General features: G+C 37.4%; 2 protein-coding genes across 4 annotated transcripts in view; both read right to left on the bottom strand.

The window, feature by feature from the left end:
* The window catches only part of LOC140151312 (uncharacterized), a 67,437-nt gene that overhangs the window by 10,086 nt on the left and 37,045 nt on the right, over positions 1-20,306 (bottom strand). The window contains exons 2-4 of one of the 3 annotated variants that reach the window (XM_072173611.1): positions 18,819-18,983; positions 15,478-15,631; positions 13,797-15,043 (exon numbers count right to left, since the gene is read on the bottom strand). The exons of 1 other annotated variant lie outside the window; for it this stretch is intronic. In XM_072173611.1, coding sequence (XP_072029712.1) covers positions 14,980-15,043; positions 15,478-15,631; positions 18,819-18,983 — 383 coding nt within the window. In that variant the 3' untranslated portion in view covers positions 13,797-14,979. Of the gene's footprint in view, positions 1-13,796; positions 15,044-15,477; positions 15,632-18,818; positions 18,984-20,306 lie in introns of those variants that run through there. One more of the 3 variants, XM_072173609.1, reaches the window with a different exon arrangement.
* On the bottom strand, positions 8,466-11,780 carry LOC140151316 (uncharacterized). Its single transcript, XM_072173613.1, has 5 exons — positions 11,704-11,780; positions 11,215-11,433; positions 10,442-10,606; positions 9,485-9,638; positions 8,466-8,681 (listed from the first exon to the last, which is right to left on the bottom strand). Exons 2-5 carry the CDS (start codon positions 11,414-11,416, stop codon positions 8,618-8,620), a joined length of 585 nt encoding a protein of 194 aa, XP_072029714.1. The 5' UTR covers positions 11,417-11,433; positions 11,704-11,780; the 3' UTR covers positions 8,466-8,617.

Raw genomic sequence — 20,306 nt, 5'->3', positions numbered from 1 at the left:
TTGTTTTCAATTAAAGACTTAGACTTTGTTAGCTTAATCAAACAGTGTATTTGTGTTGTGCATTCGTGTGAGTTCGGGTAAAAGGTGATTTTGGCCTTGAGTCAAGTACGATTCGTAACACTACACAATCGCATTTTCGCAACTTGGTGGATTCTATTTTGTCTTTGGGGTGCACGAGGTTGTATTTTCATGGTTTTAGCGTATTGTATGGTTTCATCTTTGTTGTTCTTCTGAAACACTCGCTGCAGTCTCTGACACACCTTGGACATATGCTATAACACCCATGCCCTAAATTATTTCCGTGTCCTTGTCCTTTGCATTTTTCTTCGCTTTGGTCTTATCTCTGATCGGATGTTTTACTTTTTCAATAGCCCAGTTGGGATATCCACATTGATTTAGCGCATATGTTTGATGTGTTCCATCTTCTTTCTGATTAATCGGTGTATCGAGGAAAGGTATTTTTCCTTCCGCTTCCTCCTCGTAAGTTTAATGTTGTTGGTTGGATCCGCTTTGTTAAGGTGATTTGTCAGTACATGCGTTGTGCCCTTTGGTATAATCTCTAGATATCGTCGACATAGTTATCTTTTCCATAATTTTAGACGACAAGTGATGGGTGCATTGGCTATAGCTCTTTGTTCCAGCCAATTAATGTTCGCGATAATCGGATAACCGGGCTTACCATGGCCGCTCCAGATATTTGCATGTATATTTCTCCTCTGAATGAAAATTATGTCGTCATCAAAACGAACTCGAGTAATTCAATAATGTCATCGGTGTTGAGTAATTTTCTCAGCTTCAACGTGGTGTCCTTATCCAAATATTCCGATCGGACCATAGACTCTGAATATTCAGAGTCTATGATCGGACTACCACAGACTGTGCACACCAAGGCGTAATTCGTTCTGTTTCCCCTATCGTTCAGTTATAATTACGATTGACATACCCTATATTGATGAGCCCGAAGTTGATTGATGGCCCTTTTATGGAACACTTTATTTATCACGGATACTATTGTGATTGAATGAGATTGATTCACAAAACTTGTTGATAGGGTAACTGTAAAATATTGTTCTTTTCACATCCACCAACCCTCAAATACAAATATGAGCCGGGAGTATGAGCCCAATTTAATAATGTAATGTAATACCGTAAACGTTCGCCTAATGGCGCTATAGAGTTCATGGAAATGAGAGAGCGCCATCCCTGTAAAAGCCGACTATTATCACTGATCATTAAGGGTACGTGTAGTTAAAGGGTGAAACCTATCGACACATACAATTATGAACAAGATCGAACAAACTTGTTCATGATAATGCGGTAATCATTCACCTGATACGTTGTGGCCCAGTGAGCAGAGCATTAGACTATAGTGCGAGGATAAAGAGAACTTGTGGAGAAGATTGATGGTTCGAATCTCATGCAGTAGGCCTAATTTCTGACAGATTATGATGTCTGTCAATGTTTTTTTTTCTGATTTGAGGAAATTTTATTCTCTATTTTCTTGATTTTATCTTTAACATTGTTTATATAATTTAATTATTTTATCTTGTATGTGTCTTTTTTCATGATTCTTTGTTTTTATCGTTTCATTATAGAGTAACTCAATCCATTCAATCAAATGTTGTAATGAACCCATTTGATTGTATTGTTATGTGTGTGAGACGAACTGTCGCGTGCGACAAGTCTTTTATTCGAAGGGGGGTCCCAAATATACGGGGGTCATAAAGTCTTGGAAAGAATAATAGGAGGGGGGTCATCAAATGTTTTATGACCAAAATGTAGGGAGTCACACGATGACCACATAAAGTGTTTTATTTTATTCAAAAAGACTGATTTCAATACAATTTTAGGGTTTGGGATCATACAATTTTTGTTGCCACAATAGGGGGTGCGCAATTTTATTGACGCAAACTTTTTGTAAATTTGGGACCCCCTTCCGAAAAAAATGATAGCCCTCTAAGAGGATTCAAAAGATAACCTCTGCCCCAATAATCCCTAGCTAATTTTGTTTGAAACTGTTCTACGGAGGATGTATCATAATAGGCTCAGTCTTCAAATGATATAAATACAATTTGAATGAATGAACGAACAAAATCATACAACGACCAACTAAATAGAGGCTGTGCATATGACGTATCATCCCGTAAATATGGCGGACTACTCAAATGCATTCAACAAAAGCATGATTGCATCTACCGCGACAGTTCATCTTACACACATAACAAATGCACTACGATCAAATAGGTTGAGATGACAACATTTGATTGAATGGACTGCACTGCGCCATGATTTAGGTGAAGAAACCGGTTCAAATCCTTTGTTTGGAGCCAATCGATAAACGCAAGGCCTCTATAGCTATCATTGAATACTGGCTAGGATTCCACAACACAATGAGAACATGTTATAAGGCGCTTTGGAAGACACACAATACCCCAATGGCTTTCCATATTATGTGCACTCAACAGCTATTCAGTATCGAAGCCCGGTATCGAAGTTACGTAATGTTACTATGTCAACGGGATCACGCGCTTAAGTAATGAACCACGATCGAAACAATCAGTACACAAAAAAGGCATACCAAAATAGCGTGATCGTAATGATCGCCAAACAAACAGTGCTTGGTTCCGATACCATCACGGAGTTACGTAACTACTTCGTGGTCTGATAGTTATATGATCAATGGTCTGATCTACTTGGGTTTGATCCTTTTAAGAAAAGAAAAAAATAGCTGATCATTTATAATGCATAAATGAATAAAGTAATGTAGTTACACAATTTGAAACATTGAGGTCGTTCTATTTTTCAAAGGTCATTTAACTGTTAAATGTAGTGGAATAACCAAAAAAACGTTGACAACGTAAAGAAAGCAGCAAGTTTAAAAAGCCCCCACCTCGGCTCACTTTTTGAAACTTGGTCCCATTTTGAATATCAACAGCAAATCGGTGTTTTTAGCATCATTGCCATTAACATGCCTACTTGTTATTCGTTTAATTCAATCATTGATCATGAACTTTATTATTATAAAACAAAACATATATAGGATATTGGCCAAGAACAACATAATAACCTTTCTGATCGTTCCAGAATGCTAACAACTTTTAAGTAATATATCGCATCGGCACATTAAAGATTCATAACACTTCTGGAAATGTTTCAAGTTGATAATTATGACAAAGTTTAAATCAGTATCTTTTACAAATGGGACCAAGTTTCAAAAAGTGAGCCGAGGTGGGGGCTTTTTAAACTTGCTGCTTTTTTTACGTTGTCAACGTTTTTTTGGTAGATTTCCTTTCTTTTTATGAATGAAGCCGAGTAGCTCCAAGCTTGAAAAGTCATCCGGTTACGAAGACGAATAAAGCGAAAAATAGAAGTTTGAATAATATTATCCTTGATTTATAACAATAAAAAATACGAGTATATGAAGCTATACCTATAACTAAAATGTACGTGGTTCTTTGTAGCACTGGGGCAATCTAGTTGGATATCCAAATTTCGCCGTTTGTGGTTCTTTGTAGCCCTGCAGGCAATCTAGTTGGATATCTCTATTGAGCGGCGGTTGTTGGCGGTCTTTCGCGGTTCGTGGCATTCCTTTATTCTTCAAGCCCTGTCCTCTATCGGGGCTAATTTATTGTTTAAGCATGTTGGATATCCATATTTCGCGATGTGTGGTTCTTTGTAGCCCTGCGGGGCAATATAGTTGGATATCTCTATTGAGGTGGTTGTTGGAGGTCTTTCGCGGTTCGTGGTTATAATTTTCCTTATCCTTCAAGCCTTGCCCTCTATCGAGGGCTAATTTATAGTTAAAACTTGTTGGACATCCATATTTCGCAGTGTGTGGTTCTTTATAGCCCTGCGGGGTAATCTAGTTGGATATTTCTATTGAGCGGCAGTTGTTGGCAGTTTTTCGCGGTTTGTGGTTTTAATTTGTAGGATATCCATATTTCAAGATTTGTGGTTCCTGAGTCCTGCGGGGCAATCTAGCTAGATATCCAAATTTCGCGGTTTGTGGTTCTTTGTAGCCCTGCGGGGCAATCTAGTTGGATATCCCTATTGAGCGGCGGTTGTCGGTGGTCTTTTGAGATTTAATTTTCCCTTTAATTTCGGGCCGCCCCCTCCTCAACATCCCGAGGATGCTTTTCAATAATTTAAATTATACGGTGTCAACAATTACTATTACTTGGTATGATAACTTATCTTACCATGTTGACTTATATTGTTTGTTAAGGCAACTTTCGCGGTTCGTGGTTATAATTTCCCTAATCCTTCAAGCTTTGCCCACTATCGAGGGCTAATTTATAGTTAAAACTTGTTGGACATCCATATTTCGCGGTTGATGGTTCTTTATAGCCCTGCGGGGCAATCTAGTTGGATATCCACATTTCGCGGTTTGTGGTTCTTTGTAGCCCTGCGGGGCAATATAGTTGAATATTTCTATTAAGCGGCAGTTGTTGGCGGTTTTTCGCGGTTTGTGGTTTTAATTTGCAGGATATCCATATTTCAAGATTTGTGGTTCCTGAGTCCTGCGGGGCAATCTAGCTGGATATCCAAATTTCGCGGTTTGTGGTTCTTTGTAGCCCTGCGGGGCAATCTAGTTGGATATCCCTATTGAGCGGCGGTTGTCGGCGGTCTTTTGAGATTTAATTTTCCCTTTAATTTCGGGCCGCACCTCCTCTCCATCCCGAGGATGCTTTTCAATAATTTAAATTATACGGTGTCAAAAATTAATATTCCTTGGTATGATAATTTATCTTACCATGTTGACTTATATTGTTTGTTAAGTCAACTGGACGTGACAAAATATCCTGCTATGTGGACATTAATTTGTTGCTAAATTGACTTGGCATAATAATTTATTTCGCGAAGACGACATCCATTTTTGGTATGTCAGCATGATAATTTATCTTGCCATCTTGACTTGTTTGTTCATTTGTCTTGGCGAGATATTTTATATCGTCATGTTGACATAATGCTGATAATAAGTCGACATGGCAAGATAATTATCTTGTCAAGTTGTGTCACATAGACGCTTCCGTACTATGCTTGATAAATGTTTTTTTGATATTTTTTTCCTGCTGGCCTTCCATACTAGCGGAACAATTTTCCACACCTACAGAGTGTTTGTAATCAACCTACCGGGACGATATGACAATTGTCATGTTCTACGATAGCTGAAGATGACAGAGAGTCAGGTCTCTTAATCGATTCAACAACCATTCATACATATCACAATCATCATTGTCCTATTATCATGCGAATTTGCCCGTGGTAGGACAAAATATATTTAAATGAGAATAACAATGAGTAACGTCTTATTGCCTGATCTGGTTTCTTGTGTTATTCAGATTTCTTTTGATCCTTGATGGTGTTGTATCACATTATGCTGTGTTTTAAATAGGCCCATAACACAATAAACAATTTCCATGAGAATCAAACAACTTGCTTTAATAAAAAAATAATATCACAATAGCACTGGATGTTTAAAATTATGTTATCCTTGATTAATGACAATAAATTAGTTAATAAAACATTGAAAAAAAAATTAGTTGGTCACCGGGTTTCGAACTCCGGATAGCGTATCTGGAGTCAAGCGCACTAACCATTAGGCCACGGACCTCTGCTGTAAATCACTCTGTCGAAATACAGCATTTATTATATAAATGGATGCGTCGTCCGATAAGAACAAAAGAATTGTGAAAAACTTGATTTTTTTGGCGAATGGGGCTCAGAATTTGTATGTAGGGTATCAAGGAACCTGCTAGGGTATATTTGGAAGTGAATCTGAAAAAGTAGTGTGAAGGTGATAACCAGGTAGACCTGTAGCAGTGTCCAAAAATTCTGGATCAATATGATTTGCAACTAATTTTCTCTATGAAATACCGCGTGAAATGGAAGCAAAAATATTTGTTTATTACGAACAATGATTGACTGTAGGATTGGTGGCCCTTTTGGAATTAATGGTTGTCACGATATTACACCTGGGACTGTAAATAACATTTAGCATGGTTTTAGATACATTTTGTACCCAGCGAAAAATAACATCGAACAATAGAAGTCAAGTGTTTTAATGTTACGTGTAAATATAGTCTCGCGGGAGCATCTGTTATTAGTCTTCTTTATCAGTCTTTTTTTTTAAAAACTTGCTGGTCACGGCTACCGCGTGACTCTAATATCATGCATTGATAGGTAGCAAATTTTGTCAGCGGTTTTTGTTGCCGTTTGTTCGCAGTGCCTATTTATCTAAAAAAATAAGAAAATTAAAATTAAATTAAAACAAATTCACAGGGGCAGAAATCAAGATTCGAACAAGTACCATTCACCATTCAAGGCGCACCCTCTACCGACTGAGCTAACGGGTCAGACAATAGAAGGGTGTAATTTTGAACTGAAGAATATTTAAAAATATGAAGAAATTACAATGTTATAAAAAGATTTACCAAAATGAGTTAGGTATAACGTATGAATCGATTTACAAATTAAGTCCAATGGCACTTTGAGAAAGAATACCTGAAGAAACCCCAAAACATTTGCTGCTCTAGCAACTAACCTAGTGACCTAAAGTATTGGGTCATGTCACGATTTTTTTTTCTGAGGCATTATGTCCAGCTTGCTCAATTTAACATACACGTATCCTTAATGCTGTTGAGATTTTACAAGGATGGCGCTCTCACATTTCTAAGAATCCAAAAGCGCCATTAGGCGAACGTTTACGGTAGTATTGTAATTGTAATTCTGCTAATGTTGGGTGTATTCTAAACAAATTAGAGATTGTATATAAATCAATGTTTTATAAGCATATAGGGGCTTTTAATGATGCTAATGCTATGTTAGAATTCGCATCGCTCGAAAAAATACTAAAAGCATTAATGTGCATGATATAACGATTTTAACTATGCAGTAGTATAAGGACGTCTTTTTGCAGAAAGTGCAATATATCTTCAAACATAATCAATTATCATGTAAAACTTGCTTTTTAATTTTTTAATTACCGGTGCTATTTTTGTCAAACAAGCACTTTGTGTTAATGTTCCGTTCCAGGTGGTGAATATTTATGATATCTTTACAAACCCGCATAATTATTATCATCTTCTCATTATCAACAAAAGATATATGAATTGTTAGTTTCCAGTTGACACTTGTTCATTATCATTATTTTTCATTCATGTTGTCTTCCTACATCTGTAAGAAGTTAAAAAGTTATACAATATGTAGTCACGGCATATGCTCAGCCAGTTTCTGAAATCATCAGGCTCCATCAGGTTGCGTTTCATATCTACGCTGATGATACTCAGCTTTATGTTAGTTTTAATCCCAAGTCACAGGAGGAAATAGCGGCTGCACAACTTAGGCTCACTAAATGCATCGCTGAGTTACGATCGTGGATGCTTGAAAACAAGTTAAAGCTGAACGACTCAAAAACCGAGCTTTTCTTGATTTCTTCTCCAAGATGTGCAGCTGCTATATCCCACGTTGACTTGAAAATCGGTGGATCTGTAATCACACCCTCTGCCTCAATTAAAAACTTAGGTGTTATTTTTGATCGTAGTCTTACCATGGATGAGCAAGTCAGCGCCCTGTGTCGTAGTATTAATTTCCACCTGCGTAATCTTACAAGAATACGCCGTTATATTGACCAAACCACTTGTGCACATGCAGTAAGATCTTTGATCCTTTCTCGGCTGGACTATGGCAACTCTCTGTTAGGTGGCCTTTCAAACCGTGGCATGCAACGTCTCCAAAAGCTTCAAAATCGCGCGGCGCGTCTCATTTTCCGAGTTAACAAGCGCACTAGTGCTGCGCCTCTGTTGCGAGAGTTGCATTGGTTGCCTGTCCAGCAGAGAATCGATTTCAAGATCTTGGTGCATGTGTACAATTGTCTTCACGGTTCATCGCCAATATATTTGCAGGACCTTCTTCACAAGTACAGTTGTAACCGTGGTGGGCTTAGGTCCATGCAAGATGTCACCCGTCTTGCAATCCCCAAAACTAAAAGATCTTATGGGGATAAATCTTTTTCTGTTCAAGGACCTAGGTTATGGAACAATTTGCCTTCCAATTTGCGCGAGGCTCCTAATGTGCAATCCTTTAAGAAACTTTTAAAAACCTATCTGTTTCCAAAATATTAGGTCTTTTTATGTATTTTCATAGACCTGTTTGCAGGTATTCACTCCCATGTGTAGTTTTTAAACATTGCTATTTGATAATAATATGTATTTTATAATGATATATGTCCCTATTTGGGTTCAAGTGTATTTTTAATTATTTTAATTGTGGTTCAGATTGCTGCGCATATCTCTTTTATTCAAATTTTTGATGTAATTAGGAGTATATTTTACCATGCTGTGATATATTGTTGTTCTTAATGCCATACTGTGTATTTTTGATGTATTTTTATTTTCTTTGTACAGCGCATTGATCCATGGGAAATGCGCTTTATAAGTTCTTTGAAATAATAATAATAATAGTTATACAATATGTCTATAATAATTTAAAGAACACGAAACATCATGGGTTGCAACCAGAGGTTGATTCCACGCAGTCCCACAGCAGCCACCAACCAAAATATCAGATTACGACTCGTCTGCAGAATGAGACAGAGGATGAACTTTGTTGTTTTTCATTAAAAACATATCTCGATGAAACGGAGCAGAGTACCATTGACACGCTTGTAAACATACATGTATCTGCAAAAAGACAAAAAGACCAGCAAACACAAAACGTTGTACAGGAAGCGCTATTAGTCTAAAAGTGACAAATAAAGAGATATTGTATTCTTTCTGGTTTATAATGATTATTTCTGACCGAAGCAAGAAGTAATTAATCATCAAGCATCACACTCTATATTAAGAATACATTTTCAGGTGGGCCTTTTCAAGCTCTGTTTGACTTTGTGGCCCTTAAATTGAGAAAATACCCGGGGAAAATACTCCTGTATATGAATAGGCTCTCCCAAACTAAATTTATGCCACATGTTCCTTAAAAAGTTAATTGTTACACCCTGTATATCTTCCAGTACACCCTGAATATTGACTTTAGGTTTGGATCATTGTAATTTATGTTCTTTATGTTTTCCAGTAATACTTGTAATTGCTACATAAAAAGGTGTAACAATTGGTACATAAAAAGGTGCTGCCATTCAACTCAAAATTGATGTTTTCAGCTATGAATACACTATGACACGACAGTCTCAGACCGAGGCTTTACACTTGTGACACATGACCAAGGAATCACAGAGTGGCGAAAAATGTCGGTTCTTTTACAAGGCAGGAAAGAGTTTCCTATTACAAAGACCTAACTTTTGAGAACGGTTTGTATATGCTTGAACAAAGTAAATTAGATTTAGGATCTTTGGTTTGAAGGTGTAAAATACGGCACGCCGAGTTTTGATTGACTGATTGACAGATGACGTACGCAAACTAGTCTTTAATTCAGTATCAGATAACAGTATATTTATTTAGTACTTTAATTGGTGTACACTGAAGCTTACTGTGTTGAGCCAATGAGGGTATTGTCATGGTAGGAATGTGCGACGCCATCTTCCCAAACCTTTCCGTTATTCTCACCGAACGCACTTATAGTATATAATGCCCGATTAACACTGGGATTGCTTTCGAACCATTCGAACCACTGCTGCCTAACATCTGAAAAAAAACCACCAAAACATAATTATGATACCATGCCGAAAATTATAATTTGAGGGGCCACAGAGTCACTCTAAGTGGGAAATTCTAGACATTGTTTTGTGAAGTATCTTTAAAAGTAATGATGATACATACATACAAGTAATACACTTTCTAAGAAAGGAAATTAAAGCCGTATTGTAACGTTACCATTAAAGAGATTAGTATTTCTTTTCCATTAAATGTTAGTTTTTACTGTCAGATATGCCGCATTTTTAGCCGAACAACTGAGGTAAAGCAAACAAAATTGGAATTTACTACCAGCACCGTTGTCGCCAATGCGTGTCACTCAGTATGATGTATTCTCCCGACGAAATGTTTTTCCGCATGCCACCTGCATGCGATACATATACATGATATAATACACGTCATGTAAGACGCAGACGTTTCTGCGTTTTAGTCGGCAAGGACCTAAATACCCCTACCCCCCCCTCCATATAGCTGATGACGCTACTGTACGTGGCGTTATCATAGGGAGTCCAGGTTTTATTGTTTTATTTAATTCTGTGGATAGAGCCAAAGTGAACTTCCGAATAATTTCGCTCTGTGCCAGGTAAACTTCGATTTAGAATTCTTTTTTGCGTTCTGCGTGTAACCCATTGAGCCTAAAAACGCCGGATGTATGCTATTTCCCTCCATGACCGAGAAGAAAATGGTGGATTTTATACACAGTGTTACCACGAGGCACTGTTGAGTCGGTACTCTTTGAAGATAACCTATTTGATTATTTCAAAACTGAGGCGTCACGTAATTTAAATGTTTACCTTCTTTACCAAATCCAGGTGCTAGTCCATTAACCACAATTGTGCAATCATCAGCTACGAACTCGTCAATAATGCCTGAAATATCACCGCGTTCGATCAATTCTGAAATTCTCGCATGAATTGCACTAATCTCGTCTTCAAGGGAGAGACTGCCTTTGTCCGGTGCTGAAAAAAGTCAATGGTTCATTTTAGTTATTCTAGATGTACAAAGTTGAATACTTAATATCCGAAACGATGCATTCATTATTTCAAATAAATACTTCACAAAATGAGAAATGGGGTCCAAAGATGATATCATCATGTTACAACATGGCATTCAATGATTTAAATGACATTGTGGAAATTAGCAATTACGCCTCGGTTGCAATTATGGGTGAAGATATGTTGCAAATATGGCCAAAAATGACGGTTCTTGAATTCGTTCCATTGCTACAGGCGAATTACGGTATCCAACATCCAAAGAATTGCGGCAATACAGCGCAGGGCAGCTCGGTTTGTATCCAACAATTACCGAAGAAAATCTGGAGTGGCCTTCCCTTGAGCAGCAAAGAAGGCAACATAGATTAACAACAATGTAAAACAAATTCAAAATGGTGAAATTGCATTACCCGTTCCTGATTATGTTCAAATGTTCAAACATAGACAATTAAAACTCTTCAATACCATACCTTACATAAACACCTACAAAAATATAGGGTTTTTTCCAGACAATTATAGAATGGAACTCCCTACCTCCTAGAAACTAGAATATGGAACAAAAAAGAAATGTTTACCTGTTAATCTTGAACAAGACATTTTGCCATTATCTCTCTGCTTGAGTTCCTCACAATGCTTAGTGCAGCCCATATGGGTTAGTGTGTCCGAAACCTCAACACATTCATTACAGAGAGTGATACAATCCACCGATTCGGAGTTTGCAGAGTTGCAAAATATGATGAAAATACCAGCAACTAAGACGACAAGATTCATCTTCATCTTGGCTGAGTTGTCACCTGTAATATACATATAGTGTGATGAATGTGACATTTAGGGATTAATGAATTATTTTGAAGTTACTTGGTTGTTATGAACAACACATACACAAATACAGAAATATAATTAATCCGGTTGCAAACTTCTGTTATGAGGTTAGATGGTTTGCCAGTTGGAGCAGGTAGCACCTAAATATGTGAAATCACTGATTTGTTCTACTAGTTCACCATTTAGCCATCATTCTCATTATTTTATGGTGTGGCTTTTTTCTGCAACAATGATATAACTACCTTTGTTGTCTTTTTGATTTCAGCTCGATGAAAGTGCACTGGTTCATTGATGTGAAAAATATTGTTGACCAGAAAAGAAAATTATTGCAGTTATTTTGGAAGATAGCAAATGCTAATCAGAACAAAAAACGGTTGGGGTTATTTAGACGGGTAGGTTTTTATCTAAAATGTAAATCCATTTAATTACTACAGCTCAATGAAAGTACACAGCTGGCTCACTGATGTAGGTTAGGTTTTCATTTACTATTCAAATCTATTTAAATGAAATGCCTCTTTCCAAATGAGTAATGCATTGCACGTCGAAGGTGTGGTAAGGAAAATTGTTTTAGAGATCAAAGAACTTGCAAAAACGTTTACAAATCTGCAAATTCATACAGGCTCCTAAATATTCTAATGTAGCACAACATTCTCAAATTAACTTGTATCGCAGGGTATCACCTTCATTGTATTATCATTGTTTATTCTTTGCTTTTTGTGCCTAGTTCACAGCGCCTTAGTGCAATTTCTTTTTGGGTTTTGGCGCTCTATAATTGTCAGTGATTGATTGATTGAATGAATGCACCTTGCTGCTCTCGTCTTCAATACATTATTATACCATGGACTGTAGAAATTTATTTCTACAGTCCATGATTATACTGAACAATATTATTGTTACATAATCATTTCTAATCAAATTAATGTTCTTATACTGTACTGTACTTGGATATTTGGGTATTTGGATATAACATTCTGTTCAATTTCCTAAAAAGGCACAAAAGGGATTTCATACATTTGGGTTGAGTGAAGCAGATCTCTGGATTGCCGAAACCAAAATGAATAAGACAAACGGTATTTAAAAGCTAGGACTGCTCCCTTAACGTTGATGTGAGCATCATGTCACAACCACAACAGTATTTTCTACTTGCCAAAGATGGCGCTTTCCACTTGCACAATTTTGTTTTTGAGACAGGTTGCACATGCTGAAAACATGTGCTCTCTAAATGTAAAGAGTGAAAAACTCACTCCCCAAAAGAGTGATTCACTTATAAGACCACTCAAAAAAGAGTGAAATGTGTTTTTTAACTTTAAAACCACTCAAAATAGAGTGAAAACCACTCTAAAAGAGTGAATTTCAACTCGTTCAAGGAGTTAAATGAAGCACAACACATTTTTCGAGTTGTCCTTCATTTAACTCCTTGAAAGAGTTCAAATTCACTCTTTTAGAGTGGTTTTCACTCTATTTTGAGTGGTTTTAAAGTTAAAAAACACATTTCACTCTTTTTTGAGTGGTCTTATAGGTGAATCACTCTTTTGGGGAGTGAGTTTTTCACTCTTTTACATTTAGAGAGTGGTGCTTTGAGATTAACACGGGGGATAAACATTGAACACCTTTCCTAGACAAATGTTGGCTTTGAATTTTTTGATAATTATTTAGTAGCATATATGAAATGTTCACTACCGTAAACAATATTAGCACTAGATTGATAATGCTTTCTTTCATCATGTTTATGGGGAACAAAGAAAAAATCCAGCGGATTTGCACACGGAACAAGAATAATGGGTAAAAAATTGAAAGATGAAACCCAACGTCTTGAGTTGGGCCTCGAACCCACGCTTAATCACCTTGTTTCTCGGGGTAACATTTATTACTATACCTCATAAATATTTATTAGGTTATCCAGACATCTTATTGGTTAATAACGCCAGCGTCCGTGTACGGTATTTTGACTAGTTCTCGCGCCTGTGCAATTACGCGCACGCGGGGTAGTAAGTCTTCCGTACCTCTACTACCACATGGTGTCGCGACCCCGCGGGTCACCGTTTCTTCAGACGTCGCATTATGCTACACAACGGCGATTCTGCAGATGCGTTTATCGTGAAAATGCTGCAGTTATTTTGCCGAGATTTAGGGAGCACACCACTAAATGAATGCGCCATTTGTGTAACCCTAATGAGTTCCGGTATAAATTTGAAGTATTTTGGGCGGGTCTTTAGACTAATTAATCAGAAATAGTGGCGAATTATAGCTTAAATAAAAGTGTAAAGCCTATGCATAAATTTGAGTCGCCAAAAAAGTTGTATTTTTCTAATTATAGAGAAAATAGGTTCGCGAATTAAATAGGGCGATTATTTAGTGGTGTGCGCCCTTTATACCGATGGATAATAACAAACGGATTTGACGTTTTATGAAACAAAATTTTATTTATGGAGTGTTAAGAATAAAATTGGTCAATTGACTGAACAGAAATCTTCCAATAAAATCAGGTAAGCAAAATATTATGCTTCATTTTACCATGTCATGAGGTATTAGTAAGCAAATACAACATGTTACATTTCGGCAAGTATTCAAAACTACTGGTCCCTCGGTGTTGATCCAACACCTCGGGACCAGTAGTTTTGACTACTTCCCCTCAAACCATGTTGTATATAAAACATCTATCCCTTGTAATAAGTGTTATGAGTTACCGGTATATAGTTTTAAAAAATGGCACGCACCGGGAGAACAATTGCGGTAATATACAGACACAGTAGCCGGTCGTCGCCATGTTTGTAACCAAGGTTGGTAAAACGTTACAACACCATATCACTCACTTATGTTGGGGTGAGACATGGAATTTTTGAAAAAAAAGAGGAATACTCAACCTATTTTAACATCATAGCGCATCACCATTATTTGCTGTTAAAAATGACCACAATTCCCCCTTTTTTACCCACTGAGCTGCTATTTTTTCTATACTTAATCGCTTATTTATTGTTATGCAATAATGATCATCAATGAATTTCTCGATATTTAATGGTCTAGGATACTAGTATATTCATAGCCAAACAATAAAAAACACGATCATTGCACAACAGCTTACTTATTCATGAGCCTACTATGGAGTAGGACATCTTTTTGCGCCCAAAGTGCAATATATCTTCAAATATAATTATCATGTAAAAAAATCGCCCTTTAAAATTTACCACTTTTGAAATTACCGGAGCCACGTTTTGTCATACAAGCAATTTGTGTTAATCTTCTAGGCGGTGAATATCTTTACAATTATAATCATCTTCTCATTATCAACAAAAGGTAGATCAAAAGTTAGTTTCCAGTTGACACTCGCTTACTATTATTATATTTTTTGCTCATTATGTCGTCCTACATTTATAAGAAGTTTAAAAGTTATGTCTATAATAATTTAAAGAACACAAAAGATCACGGGCTTAAAGCAGAGGTTGATTCCACGCAGTCCCTCAATAATGTATACAGCAGCCATCACCCAAAATTTCAGATTACGACTTCGTTGTTGTTCATTACCAATATATCTCGATGTAACGGAGCAGAGTCCCATTGACTCGCTTGTAAACATGCATATATCTGCAAAAAGACAAAAGCACAATTTACGTGATTTATCTCCATCTCTTTCCAGGTAGATCGGTATACTGATCAGTCCTTTTGTTATTCATTAAAACATGTTAAATGAGGCTTTTCAATATTAAAGTAGCTGTCTTTGCGATGAAATTTACCTTCAACACCATTCCACCCCACCCCACTACTACTGCGATAATGGGCATTCGTTAATATGCCCTCTTCTTTTAGGATAAAAAAAGGGCTATACGTCTTATGTGAGCCAGAAATAAAAGTACTAGGATCAACTCCCCACAACAATTTATTGGTTAATAGCTCGTAAAAGGGTGATCATCTTTTGCCGTCATCGGTGAAAAGAAATCGCAACGTGGCGAAAAAAATGGCGGGTGTCAGATTACGGTATATTTATTTTAGTACTTTAATTGGCATACTATGAAGCTTACCGTTCTGAGCCAATGAGTGTATCGTCCTGGTAGAGATTTGCGATACCATCTTCCCAAACCATTCCAGTATTCTCACCGAATGCAGTAGTGGTGAATGATTCCCGATTAATACTGGGATTGCTTCCGAAATATTCGAACCATTCCTGCTTTGTATCTGGAAAAACATAGGATGCCAAAAGCACGCAGAAAGTTAGAATCTATTACGTTTCGATATAATTCGCCGTTTAATTCTACTTTCTTAAAGGAAACAGCCGGACGATTTTTTTAAAAGGACATATTGTAGTACTTGCCTCTTGAATAAATTCATCATGTTTTTAGGCGCTAGCGCCCTAAAAGTAACACATTTTAATGTATAGTACCATTGTTTCAAAAAAAATTTATACTTTTTCAAATTTTTCCGCTCTTTTTTCTTTACTATTTCTTTTTGCCGCCCCCATCGTTTTAGCCGCCCCTGTTTTTGCCGCCCATTCGTCTTCCGCCGCCCCTTCGTTTTGGCCGCCCTCTGCTTTTACCCCGGAGGGCTGGCGCCCCAAAGCCCCCCCAAAATACGCGCATGCTTAGGTTGTACTGGCCCTCGTCTCGGTTCATTGTTGCTCCTTGCTTTCTGATGGTGATGGCCTCCTTTATCCATCTTGTGTATTTGTCACTCTCTTTGCCGACAATCCTTGCCTCCTCCCAATTGATGATATGATTATTGTCCACAACATGGTCAGTTATCACAGATTTATGGATGGTAGATTGCGAAGCTTTCCTGTTGGTTCTGGTGCGGATATCGGTAGCGCATACTGCAGTTACTGTCCGTTTTCCTATACACAATACACAGTGCTCTCACCATTGACGCGTGACCTCTACAAATGATGTATGTTGGAAGAATGGGCACTTGACTAGTTAACATCACTGTGTGAAAAATAACCAGCCAATATTTAATTTATTCTCCAAACTTCTAGCAAATATATTTCTCTAACATGACCTAAAATTACAGATAGGTTAGATGTTCAGAAGGGGTCGCACTTTCGTAGAATATGAGTGAGGGCAAAGCATAGCTAGCTCATAGCTAGCCAACTCCCCGTGTTAATTGAATGGAGATTTGACCGAAAATATTGAGCTATATTGGTAACGGACCGCTCCGTTCTGAAGGATGCCACAAAAAAACGGTACAAGCTACATTTAAATTATTCTATGAAATTCTAGAAAATATAGTTTTGTAACATGTCCTAAATTTTTAGCTAATTTAGGTGTTTGGAGAGGGTCGCACTTTTGTGTTTTAGGAAGGATATGTAAACGACAAATAACACCAAAAATATGAAGAAATTATTTCCAAGTCAACAATCATTATGTTGCTCATTTTCAAGAATGCTGGTTAACAAAAAGCAGGTCATTGTCTCATTTCGTGAACAAAGGTCCACATACCATTGTGTCCTTCCGTTTCCTTTATAATCGGTTACCCAACTGAAGCTATAATACCAGCTTTATTGCGATATCGCACATGCAAAAACAGACACATGTGCACAACCAGAGAAGATCCGATTAATCAGTTGAGCTGTTTCAATGAGTGTTATCTTGGTTTTATAGCTTTTAATGGGGTTTAAGTCCTGCAAAGGTCGAGATGAATTCTACTGTAGACATGACTGCATCATGGACTTTCTCTACCTCACTTCTATGTTCATCTAAGCGCTTCCCGAATGTTCTACCAGTTTCACCTATGTATGTGAGATCACAGTTTTTGCATGGGATTGAGTAAATGACACCCGTAGAATTTTGCGGCTCGCCTTTATCTTTCGGATGGACAAGAAGATTGCGTAACATGGATGTTATCAGATTTCATGACTCTAGCAACACGCTCGGACACCCCTTCAACATACGGTAACGTCACCAATCCCCTGGATTTTTCACTGTCGTCTTTAGACTTCTTTCCTTTTTGCTTAGGAGCCCGGGCTTAGGAGTAGCCATTTTGCTCTTGACTTTTCCCACACATCAGTCCGGGTATCCACACTGTATCAAAGCACCTTTAATTATCTTCTCCTCCTCCTCTTTGTCCTGATCTTCTTTCCTATCTAACAGTGTGCGAACTATCCCAAGTTTTTGATGTAGGGGATGGTGCGATTCGAAGTTCAGGTACTGGTTTGTGTACGTGTGGGTGGCTTTGCGATAAACTAAAAGCTTCACGGACCCATCATCGCGGCGAACAATTAGAGTATATAAGAATGGTATCTTTCCGTCGACTTCTTTCTCGAAAGTGAATTTGATGGACTGTGTTTCATCGACTTGGTTAAGATGGTCAGTAAGCGGTATAACTGCGTCTTTGGCTACTACTTCCAGAATGTCGTCGATGTATCTTTTCTATAGCTTGGGGTTGCATTCAATTGGGACGGTCATGATGGCTGAATCCTCTAAGTATTCCATAAAGATGTTGGCGGCTAATAGGGACACGGGGCTACCCATAACATGGCGATATTGGTCCGATGGTGGCCCAATATATGTTCAATAATGGCCCAATATCATTTGCTCATGGGCCCAAGATTGGGCTTGGGCCAAATATTGGGCCTATATTTGACCAATTTAGGCTGCCACTGTGATGCCAATATGAAGATTACCGATGGTAAGCCACGATTGGCCCAATATAGGCAGCAAATTAATGCCGATGCCAAGATTGGCGTTCGAAAACCAACATTGGAACAATATATGCATGTTATCTGATAGCCGCTCCGAATCGCTGTCTAAAAATTTTGCCGCGAAAGGTGAAGTAAGTCGTGGACAAAATGAAATCCAAAAGCTCAACTACATCATCCGCAGTTAGATTGAAACCTTGCGATTGGTTGTAGTCTTTAAGCCAGCATTCTTTACTAATTCTGTCTTTCACTATGTCTAATACTTTGCTGATGGGAGTGCAAGTAAAAAGCGAGACTACGTCGTGGGAATTAAGTAAATGTCCCCTTCATCAATGAGAATATCCACAAGCTCTTCTACAAGGTGCGTTGAGTTCTTAACATGATGCACAGTATTCCCTACCATAGGACCTAGGATATCCGCTAGCCATCTCGATGTAGCATAACCTATTGTAGATGTGTAGTCCACTATGGGTCTGAGGGGTGCATTAGGTTTGTGGATTTTATTTTTGCTGAGTAATGTGTGACCACCTCAGGTGATATCACCTGAGGGGATATCACCTGCTGTGGAAAGTTGTATGAGCATATCCATGTCTGCATATAGCTATATAATATATACGCAAGAAACACACTGAACTTCCAAGCTAGTACCGAGGTAGATATGTAGAGGTATTCTTTGGGCGTAATCTCTTTGATTATTATAAATCTGAAGTGTCAAGTAATTTAAATATTTACCTTCCTTCCCAAATCTAGGTGCTTGTCCATTAACTACATTTATACAATCGTCAACGAATAAGTCTTCAATAATGGTCGAATAATCACCGTTTTTGATCATTTCTGATATTCTGACGTGATTTGCATCAATCTCATCTTCAAGGGAGAGAATGCCTTTATTCGGTGCTAAAAAGAAAAGGCAATGGGTCATTCAAATTGATGCCAAATGTATACATAAAGATCCGTAACCTCAAGATAATTATTTAAAAAAGATACGTTACAAAAGCCGAAAATGGCATTCAATGATTTCAATGATATTATTTTTTGTTGTTTTTGTTTTTGTTTTTAATCTTAAACAAATGCGTTTTAATTCTCATTTATTCTCATATTTTTGCGTTTTCAAAGTGATATATCCCTTGGAGAAAATCCTCTTACCTAGTAATCATGATGACAGCAGCAGATGTACATGTATTACTTACTCTCTTTGGGAATGAACCTTTTAATCTTACCACTAGACCGTGCGGGCAAGTTACAAAATAATAATGATGCTTATTATCAGTACTCATCATGTTTAGAATGCCTACATTAGATTCTAAGGTCGGCAATACCAAATGAATAGCCAAAACATCACACTATACATTAAAAATAATCGAAAAGCTCTTACAAATGAAGAGCTTATTTCCAAACCTTGTTAAGTCCTATTCGTCGGATTACACACAAGTTAATAATAGGCTTTGGCCTACATGTAATTTTTATATGACTCTTGTAAATTGCCGACGATCATGGTCTTGCCAATACAGTAAATTATATCCGACAAAAATTATGATGATTGGGGTGTCACAACCCCATATCCCGCCCCTCTAGTAGCGGCCCTGAGTGTATACAATACTTAGTACTATTGAGCACAGCTTGGTGGCTTTTACTAATGCTTAGTCGAAGAAAAAAGTGTTTCACATAGGCCTAAACGTTGAATCTCGAACTATTTTGAGCGTCGTATTTTACTTCGCGATGCAAGGGGTTTTGTGCAAAGATTGTTTTATCACATTTTGTATGTTTTAATAAATTCTTTTAAGACTAGTTTGAGAAAAATGTGGTTAGTTCTGTGTTACAGATACTGTGTTTTGTGTCAAAATGCGTTTAGTCCATGCCAGAAATTGCGTTTTGCGTCTCCAGATTTATACTTAACATGTTTTCATAGTCCTATATATATATCAACTTCACTTCACGGTAATTTTATAGAAAATCTAATTATTTTTCATTGCCATGAATAATTTTCTTCAAAGTGAATCTTGTGAATTTGACACGGTTTGGAAATAAGCTCTTCAAATATAAAACAATAACAAAAGTGGTCCAATACATTTTGTTCGCAATTGGTGGAACTTGACATCACTGCCGAAAGTATATTGTAGGCAACAACCCACTGAATCGGCATGGGTGTTGCATGTTGGCTTGTTTGGTTTTCATATTGCTTTTGCCTCGATTAAGGAATATCTGATTGGAGAGGTAAAG

This window comes from Amphiura filiformis, chromosome 4 (genome assembly GCF_039555335.1).
Source record: "Amphiura filiformis chromosome 4, Afil_fr2py, whole genome shotgun sequence".
Taxonomy (NCBI): Eukaryota; Metazoa; Echinodermata; class Ophiuroidea; order Amphilepidida; family Amphiuridae; genus Amphiura; species Amphiura filiformis.
Note: the sequence above shows the minus strand (reverse complement) of the source record. Positions and strands in the feature narration are given on the sequence as shown.